Consider the following 12217-nt stretch of genomic DNA (forward strand, 5'->3'; position numbering starts at 1 on the left):
GAAAATAGGTGGTGAGGGAACACCTAGCTACTTTAAATGAATTCACAGTTGATATTCCAGCATTGCATTGGGTTAGACTAGATGAGCCTTGGGGTCCCTTCCAACTCTACGATTCTGTGATGCAGTATTGAGACAAAAAGTGCAACTCTAGGGTACTTCTAGTCAGTAGTAACTCCAAGACCAATGGGGCTTTTGTGCTTGGAAAGTAGACTTGCCACATGTCAGGAAAATTCCTGCCATGTCCTGGTTTTTGGTGTAAAAATGTAGTCGGGGGGAATTCTGCCAAACAGCCAAAATGTCTGGGAGAACATGGATGTATGGCAACGTGATAGAAAAAGCTCAAAAAGTTTAAAATAACTATTGGTTTTCCCAAAAAAGCTAAACAATTTGGGTTTGTTCCCAAATTGGTGGTGGTTTCCTTAAAAAGCTCAACAACTTTGCAGGTGTCAAGGAAAGAGGGGGGTTTGCCCTGCCAGACTTTAAATTGTACTATGAAGCGGCAGCTTTCTGCTGGCTAAAAGAATGGCTGCTTCTTGAAAACACAGACATTTTGGATTTGGAAGGATTTAACAATATTTTTGGGTGGCATGCATATCTGTGGTATGACAAGGTTAAAGCGCACAAAAGTTTTAAAAACCACATTGTCAGAAAAGCACTATTAAATGTCTGGGTTAGATATAAAGATTTGCTGGAAAATAAAACTCCAAGGTGGCTGTCGCCAATGGAAGCTAAGGCAGTTAAAAAGTTAAATATGGAGTCGAAATGGCCAAGATATTGGGAAATTCTGGAAAAGGAAGGGGACAAATTGAGATTGCAGAGTTTTGAAAAATTAAAAGGGAAGGTGAGAGATTGGTTACACTATCATCAAATAAATGAAGTGTTTAAACTGGACAGTAAAATTGGCTTCCAGGTGGAAAAATCAAAATTAGAGACTGAACTGCTAGATTCCAGCACTAAGAATTTGTCAAAAATGTATAACTTGCTGCTGAAATGGAATACACAAGATGAAACGGTTAAATCAAGTATGATTAAATGGGCTCAGGACATTGGTCATAACATTTTGTTTGCTGATTGGGAAAAGTTGTGGACCACCGGGATGAAATTCACGGCATGTAATGCCTTAAGAGAAAATATAATGAAAATGATTTATAGGTGGTACATAACCCCAGTCAAGCTTGCAAAGATCTACCACTTGCCTGACAATAAATGTTGGAAATGTAAGGAAAAGGAAGGTACATTTTTTCACCTCTGGTGGACGTGCCCGAAGATTAAGGCATTCTGGGAAATGATTTATAATGAACTGAAAAAGGTATTTAAATATACCTTCCCTAAGAAACCAGAGGCCTTTCTCTTGGGCATTGTCGGCCAAGGGGTGTTAAAGACAGATATAACTTTTTTTATGTATGCTACAACAGCAGCTAGAATACTCATTGCAAAGTACTGGAAGACACAGGATCTACCCACACTGGAAGAATGGCAGATGAAGGTGATGGACTACATGGGCTTGGCAGAAATGACGAGCAGAATCCGAAACCAGGGAAAGGAAGCGGCGGAAGAAGAATGGAAAAAGTTTAAGGACTATTTAAAGAAATATTACAAAATTAATGACAGTTAGAATGATGTTGGACTAAAGTAAATGGTTACTATTAGTAATGGTTAAGACAAAGAGAATAAGGATGATTAGCTTAAATTTATAGTAAAATAAGGGAAGATTTGCTGAACAATTGATTAGAATTTGGAATACAGAAACGGGAGGCATGAGGAAGTCGAAGAAGAAAGGTTTAAGAAATTAGGACATGAAATGGTACTTGTTTCTTGTTTTGTTTTTGTCTTCTGTTTGTTTATGTATGTTTTGTTTGTATGAATATAAAAATTGTTTAATAAAAATATTATTTGAAAAACAACTTTGCAGGTGTCAGAAATTTTACTTTTTAAAAATATGGCAATTCTATTGGAAAGCATGTGCAGGATTTCAGCCGCTGATGAAAAATCTATCTCTGAATGACCAGGGGCGTCAGCGCCATGGGACCCTTTGGCTAGAAAAGTTAAGACTAGTTTGTTGTTCTACTAGGGGGCGAGAGGGAAGGATTGGATCAATGCCATGAAGCCTAATCCCTACCATATCAGTATGAGAAAGCTAGCCCAAGTGCAAAAGTGCCACATAGCTTGAACACCACAAAAAGAGTTAGCACAGTTAGCATGTGGATGGCAGGAAAACTAAGCCCAGACTCCTCATCCCAGTTCCTGTGGGACAGCCAGAGATTTACTAGTGCCATGTAGCCAAGATGCCTGCCGGCGGCTTCTATCTTCCTTCCAGGGATCCTCTACTGTGCAGTCTTGCTCCTCATAACAGTGGTTGATCCGGCCTGCAGCCAGAGAGCAGAACAGGCCTCCTTGGATTCCAGAGTAGTGATCCAACAGAGCTTCCATACTAGGGAACTCCACATTCAAATGCTATGAGAACAGGAGAAAAGGAAAGAAATGATAAGAGATCGAAAACTGGCTGTTGCCCACAAACCACCCCTCATTGGACGAGCTTCTGTGATGTCACATAATGTTCCCACACAATCTAATTTGCGAAGGTGTACAGTCCCTTGTGGAATTTCAACACAAATCAATGCAGGAGCTATTGTTGAGAGGTAAGGGAAAGATTTATTTAAAGGGGAAAAAATGTACCAGATTGGGCTTAGAGACGAGGCTTTGGGGACAGGAAGAGCTGTGTAATGTTTCTATTACTATTGTCATACTTTGTTTCTGGACTGCTTTTGGCCAGAAAGGCCCCCAAAGGAGCTCAGAAATGTTGGTGAGTGCTAATAGAATTTTTATTGTTTTAAATATTTCAGTTAATGTTTTAACATTTTAATCTTTTAACCAATTGATACAAATCCAACTAGTTACCATTCCTTCTGGCTCCTGGAAACTTGCTTATCTCGTGCACCAAAGTGGTCCAATATATTGGCACTGTTGTATGACAGGAGTTTAAAAAAACCTGTCCGAATGTGCTTGCAACAACTGAATCAGAAAAGAATCAGGCAGAATCAGGCAGAGCCGGCATGTCATTTTCCTTGAGTTCTCACCTCCACAGAATACTTCCCAAGCTGGCTCCTGTAAATCTGGTAAGGGATGATTCCACATCTTGTCCTCACTGTAAGACACCACTGATCAGTGGCCCCTGGTTCAGCCCAGAGGAGGAAGGCTCCAATTACATCATTCCTGAGCAGCGACATCCCAGCATCCCTGAAAACCAGAAGGCAGTGTGGAAGAAGGGACCTCTGAGCAGGAGGAAAGCAGCCCATGGAACCAGGTTTCTCTCTCTGGAGCAGAATCCCTCTCCCCGCTCCAGCCCTTCCACATCTGGGAATAAAGTCTACCATCCAATGCACCCTTCCCTTGGAGTAAGCTGCACTGGAAACAGTGGGGCTTACTTCAGAGTAATCATGATTAAGTTCACACCACAAGTGTGGGAAATGTTTGGCTACCTTTCTTGGGTCATTCAACAGCAAGCAGTGTCAGTGGCTACTAGCCATGATGGCAGTATGCCTTTTGCTGGGAATCACAAGGGGGGACAGCACTGCTGTTGTGCTCGGGTCCTGCTCACAGGCTTCCCATTGGGATTGGGCCCTATGAGAACAGGATGCTGGACCAGACAGGCCATTGGTCTCTTCTAGCTGCAGGGCTTCTCTCACGTTCTTACCAATTTGGCACCAGCAACCATGAATTTATATGGGATATCTTAGCTTCCTTCTTGTGGTCAACCACCTGTGCTGTGCAGTTTACTTCCATTCCCCAATTCGCAAGCATCCTTGGAGGCCTCCTGTCAGAGGGCACACAAGGGGAGACCTCCCCTTACCTGTCAATACCCGCAAAGGACCACACGTTCTCCATCAGACTACTGTCATTATCCAGCAAGCAAGCCAGGCTTCCTCTGCTGCCTTTGCTGTCGCAGCTGGTGAGAACTGAAGCCAAGAAGGAAACAGAGGGAGAGGTTATACAAAAGAGACCATCTCAGCAGCATAGATGCTTGAGCAAAATCTCAAAAAAACAAGGAAGGAGGACTTCCGGGGAGAGGAATTGGTGGTTCAGCTGTCTCTCTATAAGCATGTCGCAAACAGAATATAATTATGTGGTGATTGATAACAGACAGACAGATGGTCTGAATATTAATCACTCTGGAATATAAGGGTGATTATGGGAGCAACCTCAAATGCTTTGGATGAAGCCATTTTATGCTGTCTTCACTTGGCGGCTTGGACGGGAGTGAGAACAAGATGGCAAGCTAGGGAGTTGACACTATGCCCAAATGCCACGTAAGCACCTTTCATAGGTAGAAAAGTCACAGCCCCACTTTCTTAAACACTTCAGGGACAAGGTAACTTAGAGATACCCCTCCATCTTCTGGTGAAAATTTACAATCTAAAAATTTGCAAGTACTGCATTCTGTCATTAAGAAGAACAGAAAGGAAAAGTGGACATTAAAGTGTCTAAGGAAGAGTGACGTGTCTGATTTATGGTTGGCAATAAAGATTAAATGGATGAAGGAATCCCATGTGTGAAGAATAATTAACACTTTTTCTTTTGCTTGCCACTAAAGAGCTGAAATAACTGAAAGTAAACCAGCAATTACTCCATTCTTCCAGCCATGGAAAGAATTTATTGTGAGAAAGGATATGCTGGCTGTGATCTTAACGTGGAAATATTAAGGTAGACTGAGTTGCTAATAATATTCAAAACATCAAAAGCACCCAATATGGCAAATGTACCTTTGGATCTCCCAGTGGCCGTTGGTATTGTTCAACAGTTGATGGCTGAACAATTAAAAATGATCAGATCGGTGTTTGATTAAAGGGGGAAAGAAAATGAATCTGAGAAATATGAAATGGAAATGAATAATACTTCAATGCTTCATACTGAATAGATGAAAAGCTGGCAGGACTGGATGATGAAATAGCTAAATTGAAAAAAGCAGGTGCTGAAATGGAAATGCCTTGCATACAAGGATTTGGAGGAGAAAATCACAAATGGAGAGATGGGAAATTAAATGGATATGGCATCAATGGAGCTGAGAGGATATAAAGCTTTGAGGAAACTTCAATCCTGGCCTTTCTTCAGTTCTAGCAGATAAAAAGTATTTTGCATATAATTTGGAGCAAATTCAGAGAATGATGCTACTAAATTTATGCTACTGTCTGGAAAAAGACTGGGGGGAAATCAAGATACTATCAAAAATACATCAGGAAATGGAAACACAACAGGAAATGGGGGAGACTGGATGAGAGATAGGGGAATGTTGGTCTCCCAGGATGAAAGGCTGGGATGAGAAAATATCTCAGGTGAGAACCGGGATGAGCTACTATCTTCTGTGGTTGGTAAGGGCTAATAATTACTTTTAAGAGGACTCCACATTCTACTTATTCAATTGGTTTTTTGTAGCAGCTATTTTACAGTATCATGAAAAACTTTAATAAGAATCTCATTACAAGAAAAATAAAGAAATGAGGAATGAGAATGCAAAAGGAGATGCAGGAGGCAAACTATCCTCTGAAAAACAGGGATAAAAACACCCCAAAGACACACTTGGAAATAAAGAGAAGCTCTTTACATAGCTGGAATGCAACATGGATGAAAGAGCAGCACAGGACATTCTCTTCTGTCTCCATGAACAGCAGAATCTTCTGCATTCCCCGAATACTCACACATCTCTCGGGCGCTCTGCTGCAACTGAGCCTCAAAGGTGCAGCCTCGATAGGCTCCGGAGCGGAGGGTTTTGCTGCGGATCGCCTTCTTCCGCACCAGGATTGGAGAGCAGTATGGATTCCCCGGGCGAGAGGTGCCCAGGCTGCTCCTTTCCTCCAAATCCAGCCTCTCTCTCTAGGGATACGAGACAGAGACGGATGGACACTGAGCAGGAGAAGCAGAATTTGGAGCTGGCGATAAAGTTTAGCGGGAAGCTGGATGGCTCAAAGTTCCACCCCAGCGCAGTAGGTCACCTTGAATAAATTCAGGTGGTACCTTTCCTCCTGGCACTCTGGATCAGACTGAAAGCCTTCTTTTGGAAGGTGGTTTCTTCCTGATCCCGATCCGGACATAGGAAACTGCCTTATACTGAATCAGAGCATTGGTCAATCCAGCTCAGCATTGCCTACACTGACTGGCAGCAGTGGCTCTCCATGGTTTCAGGAAGGTAGTATTTTTCTAGCCCTACCTGGAGATGCTGTTGGCAGGGAGAGGTAAGAGGCCTTCCTTCCACTGCCAGGTGCAGCTGGGCTTACTGCCTCTGCTTACTCAATGGAGAAGCCCAGAGGGAACCCACTTACCACACTGATGGAGGGGCCAAAGTCAGCAGGGCACGGAAGCCTCCGGAAGGACACCAACGCATTGACATTTTGAGAGACATCCTCCGGATCGAGGGACTCCCAGGCCACCCGGTTATCCAGAGAGGCTCCCAGCAGCCTCCCAGGCTCCTGCTGTGTGGAACCACCGGGGAGCCATTCTTGGTCCTCAGGATGCATCAGGAGATAGTAGAGCTGGAAGGAGCGGCAGAGCAAGAAGTGCAAAATCTGGACCTGTAGGGCAGAAAATGCAGGAGGCACATTAGCCACCACCAGCCCCCAGCGCCCCCCCCCGTTCCCCTTCCAAGGGCCAGTCTGTTAACTCAGGCAATGGCTGAAAGCAGCTTCACTCCTGAGTGGCACATTTCTGTCAGGAGATGAGCAGGCACTAAACATCTCCCTTCATGGGGCAGTAGGATTAGTGCTCTCCAATTTTTCATGGCGACCAATGGTGCTCACTGTTTCTGGGGGGCAAGAGGCAGGGCCTTCTTGGTGGTGACTTCACCGGTTATAGAATGTTCATCCTCTAGTGGGTAAGGCAAATTCATGGATGATAATTTCATCAGTGACTGCTATTCAGGGTGGCTGTATTTCTCCTCCACTGTCGGAGATGCTATACCTCTGTCCCACCAGCTGGCCTACCTCACTGGGCTGGCTGCCCACAAACAAGTGGCAGAAGAGGCTGCTGCGAGGGCTGCGTGGGTTGCGGGCCACAAAGGCGAACTGGCACTCAGTGGGTATCCAGGTGCTATACAGGATGCGCTTGAGGGCATGCGCCATAAGCAGAGCCTGCAGGAGAAGAGGAGAAGGAAGGGGCAATGAGGTCAAGCAGTTGGCAACCCACGTCCTCACCAAACAACCACTGGGCTGCCTCATCCAAGCAGAGAAGGCCTCCCCGGCTCAGTCGTCCTCAGGATATCCTCACCGCAACCCAGCAAGGTGGGCCAGCCGGAAAACAAAATGGGACCTCCACCCAGCCTGGCACAAGCCCCCTCCCCATAAGGCAAGATGGCCCCTAGTTCCGGCATGCTGTCGTGCATCAAACCATGGCCCCACTCCTACCTCCCCCTCTGCGTTGTACATCTTCAGACCCTGCAGGCAAAACTTGAGGACGACGGATCGCCGCCTGGGGCAGTCCTGTGTTCCGAGAGAACAGGATGAGAGATGAGAGATGGAGAGAGATGGAGAAAGGGGAAACGGAGTCAGAGATGGCACACCAAGGAGACTCAGTTTGCTCTTCTAGACGCACAAAGATTCCAAGCAGAGACAATTCCCTTTTGCTCCCTGCACCTCTAGAATTTTTGGGGCTTAGTAGCATGCACATCCCAGGGGCTCAGAGCCAGAGCTGGTTTCACAGTGCCAGAGTAATGATCCTTCCAAATAGGGGGAAGAAGCATTGAGGCAAGTGCCTCTAAGCACGTGCAGAGGGCTAATGTGGCCACAACCAGCTCCGACCGCTTACCTTCAGGCGCTGAAGCTGCTGCTGGATGGCCAGAGCCTTTTGCTGGAGCTCCACGTCCTCAACGGTAAAGGAGCCCACATACTGTTGGCAAGGGAAGGAGGAGAGTGAGAGAGGAGAATACCCTGGGGAGCCCTTCTAAGGACCCACGTGGAACACCAGGGAGGACCTGGGAAGATGAGGCCTCTGGGGAGCAATTAAGGGAGATGCACCTCAAACCTCCACTGCCCCCCTTGCAAAAAAGGGAGGGTTCTGACAAACTCCTTAGACTAGCTGCTGAGCTAGGGTGGCCCTCTCATTTCTTTGGGATTCTCCCTTCCTCTCCTTTGATCCTTTGCAAGGTTTTCAGATGGGATGCGGGTGGCGCTGTGGGTTAAACCACAGAGCCTAGGACTTGCCGATCAGAAGGTCGGCGGTTCAAATCCCCGTGACGGGGTGAGCTCCCATTGCTCGGTCCCTGCTCCTGCCAACCTAGCAGTTTGAAACCACGTCACAGTGCAAGTAGATAAATAGGTACCGCTCTGGCGGGAAGCTAAACGGCGTTTCCGTGCGCTGCTCTGGTTTGCCAGAAGCGGCTTAATCATGCTGGCCACATGTCCCAGAAGCTGTATGCCGGCTCCCTCAGCCAATAAAGTGAGATGAGCACCGCAACCCCAGAGTCGGCCACAACTGGACCTAATGGTCAGGGGTCCCTTTACCTCTACCTTAAGGTTTTCAGGGGAGTGGGCTGAGCAGCAAAGCAGGCTTCCACCCAGGCTGAGAGGGAGGTGGAGCCATGGGCTGCTTCCATGGGCACAGATGCCCCTGCAAAGCCAGGCAAGGCAACAGAGGAGGCAATAATGGCCCAACCCTGCTCACTTTCCAGATACCTGCCCATGGGATCAAGGCAGGCAGGATCTAGATCAGCCCCTCTACCCCACAACCTCTCCCCGCCCTGCCCTGCCCTCCCAAGTCCTCTCTTTCATAGACACCTAGACAGCTGCCATCCATGTAGCTCAGTACTGTCTACACTGACTGGCAGCGGTGGCTCTCCTGCATTTCAGACTGAGGTTTCACCTGGCTTGGAATTGAGCCTGAGACCTTCTGCATGCAGAGCAGATGCTGTACCCACTGCCCTGCCCCCCATAAAGCTGCCTTATACTGAGTCAGTGTTGCCTACACTGACTGTCAGCAGTGGTTCGCCATGATTTCAGGCAGGGATCCCTCCCAGCCCCACCTGGGGAGATGCTGCCAGCGGAGATTTAACCTGGGACCTTCTGCATGCCAAGCAGCTGCTCCACCCCTGAGCTATTACGATCCTCCCTCACCCCTCTCACCCCCCACAAGAGCGAAAGCCTAGCCCAGCCTCACCTCCGCCAGTTTGGCGATGACCCGCCCGCCCCTCTGCTGGTGGTGGTGCGGGGAAGCCAGGGGCTCTGGGCCTCCCCAGTACTCGGAGCGCTGCTTCTTCATGGCGCCGCCGGCTGGGACCGCTCCGGGGGTTGCTGCGGGGATGGAGACAGGGAGATGGAGGGAGGAGACGGCCTCTCCCCGAAGAGGCACCGCGGATGCCCAAGCGGCAAGGGAGGAAGGGGCACCTCCGCCCCAGCACTGGCCCCAAAAGAAAATGATGGGGAGGGGGCGCTGGGTTCCAGGAAAGAGATATTGGGGGGGGGGAGCGGGGAGGAGGAGATGCCCCAGGAGCAGTTCCTGGGGTCCCCTCCACCCCACAGGAAGCACCAAAAGGAGAAGAGCTCCTTTTCCCACGACGGGAGATCAAGGACCCGGGGGCGCTCTGCACGTGCCCAGAAGCCCCCTTCTCCCATCCTGCCACAGGAGAAGGATGGAGAAAAGCCCCCTCCCTCCCTCCGCACAGCCCTCACCTGGCAGAGGAGGCGTGGGAAGCCGCCGCCGCGCATCTCCTCCGCGCCCAGGCGCTCCGCTCTCCGCAGCTGCAGCAGCATCTTCCCGGCCCCTGCTCGGCCTCTCCGGCCCGGCTCACCTGGACGCGCCGCCTCCGCAGCAGACTCCGAATCCCGACCGACCAATCAGCGGCCAGGAATGCGAGTCCCCGCCCCCGGCTGCGGAGATGTAGCAGCGGGTGGGGGGCGGCGGCGTAGAGGGACCTGCAGCGCTTAGGCCTGGCGAGAGCCCCCCACCCGCCCTTGCTGGGCACAGACCCACAGCCCTCTCGCCTCGCCCGCTTTCCTTTAGAACAGCTCCCCATCCAGGGAAGTTCTGAGGTCTTGTTACCTTCAAAAGAGACAGGGCACCGCACAGAACAGCCCTCCCCGGCCAGCGAGGTGGCGCCCCCAGAATCATTTCCAACAGAAGCAGGGGTGCCAACTTGAATAAAATACTGGGGTGGGTGGGTGGGTGTCCAGGTAAATCCCGCCCTGCTCCACAATCGACCACATGATGTGGTGCATGCAACCATTTGAATGGCAAGTCCCATCAACTTTGGGGGTGCCCAAGCCCCTCAAATATTTTATTGTGGAGTGGGGGGGGCAAAGAGATCTCAGCCTTTAGGAGTTGACTTCTATGGATACAAGCATTTCCTCAGAAGGAAAGGGGGTACACTTTTGGGGTTGTGGACCCTTTTGAGAATCTGATGAAAGCTATGTGGACTGTGGGACGCGGGTGGTGCTGTGGTTTAAACCACAGAGCCTAGGGCTTGCCGAGAGCTCCCATTGCTGGGTCTGTGGATGAAAGGGGAACCCCTGGTCTGTGGAAAAAAGCCCATTCAAACAGCCCAGGGTGGCAGGGCAGAGTAGGACTGTTTGAGCACTTAGGTGGCACTTTAACCAAAGGGCACCTCCATGGTTCCTGCCCCAACATGTGCAGAAAAAGGGCTCATTCCTTGCATGCCTCCATCCCATCCTAAGAAAAGGCTGCACCTGTGGTACATCTGTCTTTCTCAGAGCTCCTGAAGCCCCTTTCCCTGCAGAGCACGCAAAGTAAGTCTCAAGAACATAGGAAGATCCCTGCTAGATCTGGCTAATGGCCCATCTAGTCCAGCCTTCTGTTCTCTCAGTGGCGACCCAGATGCCCCAATGGGAACCCCAAAAGCAGGATTTGGGGAACATGTATTCCCAAATACAGGCTTCCAGGAGCCCGTATTCAGAAGCATTGCTGCCTCCAACTGTGGAGGTGGAACATATAGCCCCATCCTCCCGGAATTATTTCCCTAATCTTTGGAAGCCACCCAAGTTGGTGGCCATCAGTGCGTCTTGTGGGAGCGAGTTCCAGAGTTTAACTATATGCTGTGTGAAGTAGAACATAAAAGAACAAAAAACTAGGATGGACAAAATAATCACAACCCCCCTCCCAGAAGTGACCTCGAGGCAGAATTTATTTCTGCAGACAAAAGAGGACAGTTTTGTCAAGGGGAGACTGGAAACAAGCCACTTTCCCGGGAAGAATTAAAGCACCAGATTTGAGCCGAGAACATTGCCAAGGCAGAAGGGACAGATGGTTACTGAACACAAAAAAGGAGGGCGGGGAGGCAGAACAGGAGCAGGAAGTGGTTGGAAGTTAAGGAAGGAAGGAGCTGGGATAATGTGTGGAGGAACTCTTATTAGTGAAGGTCGCCAGGGTGACGAGATGTCTGGCTGTTGCAGGCTGCCCTGCAAAGATTCTGCAGGGAAAGGGAATCTAGGAAGGTACCTTAAAGGCAAGGATGCCTCTTAATACCAATTGCATTGCATTGAATTGAATTGAATCACAGGTGGGGAGAGCCCTGCTGTTGAGCTCAGGTCTTACTTGCAAGATTCCCTTTAGGTCATCTGTGAGAACTAGATTGGACTGGATTCAAGGTTTCCCAAACTCCAGCTGTTTCTGGACTACAACTCCCATCATCCCTAGCTAGCAGGAACTGCGGTCAGGGATGATGGGAATTGGTAGTCCAAAAACAGCTGGAAACCCAAGACCTCAGACTTAGGTTTGAAGCTGCAAAGCAAGGACTCTGGAGAAACCAAGATGCACCTGGGAAGATCTTCGCCAGCATATTCCGGATCTTATATAGCAAGGATGTTAGACCTCTGGCCCTCCAGGTGTTGAGGGAATAGAATTTCCATCAGCGCCAGGCAGAATGACTAACGATGATGATGGGAGTTGTAGTCCAACTTGGGGAGCCCTGCCCCCGTTCCAGCAGCCTTTCCTTCTAGTGAGCCCTGGCAGTGCTGTTGCTGGACTCCTTCCTGTTGATGGTACTTTTATGACCTGACTTTGTCTGTGGGATGTGCTTAATCTGAAGTAGTGCCTGAAAAGGCCAGAGGTTCAGAATGACAAGGGAAAGACAAAAGATATTGGGAGACCCGCCTGAAAAGGGTAACATTTGTCCTTGAGAGATGAGTGGGGTGGGATGAAGACACACTGTGCCTGTGATATCCAGGAAAGTGGCCATCTCCAACGGACAGGTCAGACTTGGTTTTGTCCCCAAGCTCTTTTG

The 12217-nt window shown here is 49.0% G+C and overlaps 1 protein-coding gene across 1 annotated transcript; it reads right to left on the bottom strand.

Moving 5' to 3' along the window:
• Positions 1–1964: 1964 nt before the first annotated feature.
• Positions 1965–9902, bottom strand: SH2D5 (SH2 domain containing 5). Its single transcript, XM_053401146.1, has 10 exons — positions 9651–9902; positions 9139–9272; positions 7792–7872; positions 7392–7466; positions 6972–7118; positions 6315–6563; positions 5694–5868; positions 3851–3956; positions 3078–3237; positions 1965–2454 (listed from the first exon to the last, which is right to left on the bottom strand). Exons 2-10 carry the CDS (start codon positions 9238–9240, stop codon positions 2233–2235), a joined length of 1317 nt encoding a protein of 438 aa, XP_053257121.1. The 5' UTR covers positions 9241–9272; positions 9651–9902; the 3' UTR covers positions 1965–2232.
• Between the last annotated feature and the right edge of the window lie 2315 nt (positions 9903–12217).

The sequence above is a fragment of the Podarcis raffonei genome, chromosome 8 (genome assembly GCF_027172205.1).
Source record: "Podarcis raffonei isolate rPodRaf1 chromosome 8, rPodRaf1.pri, whole genome shotgun sequence".
Lineage (NCBI taxonomy): Eukaryota > Metazoa > Chordata > Lepidosauria > Squamata > Lacertidae > Podarcis > Podarcis raffonei.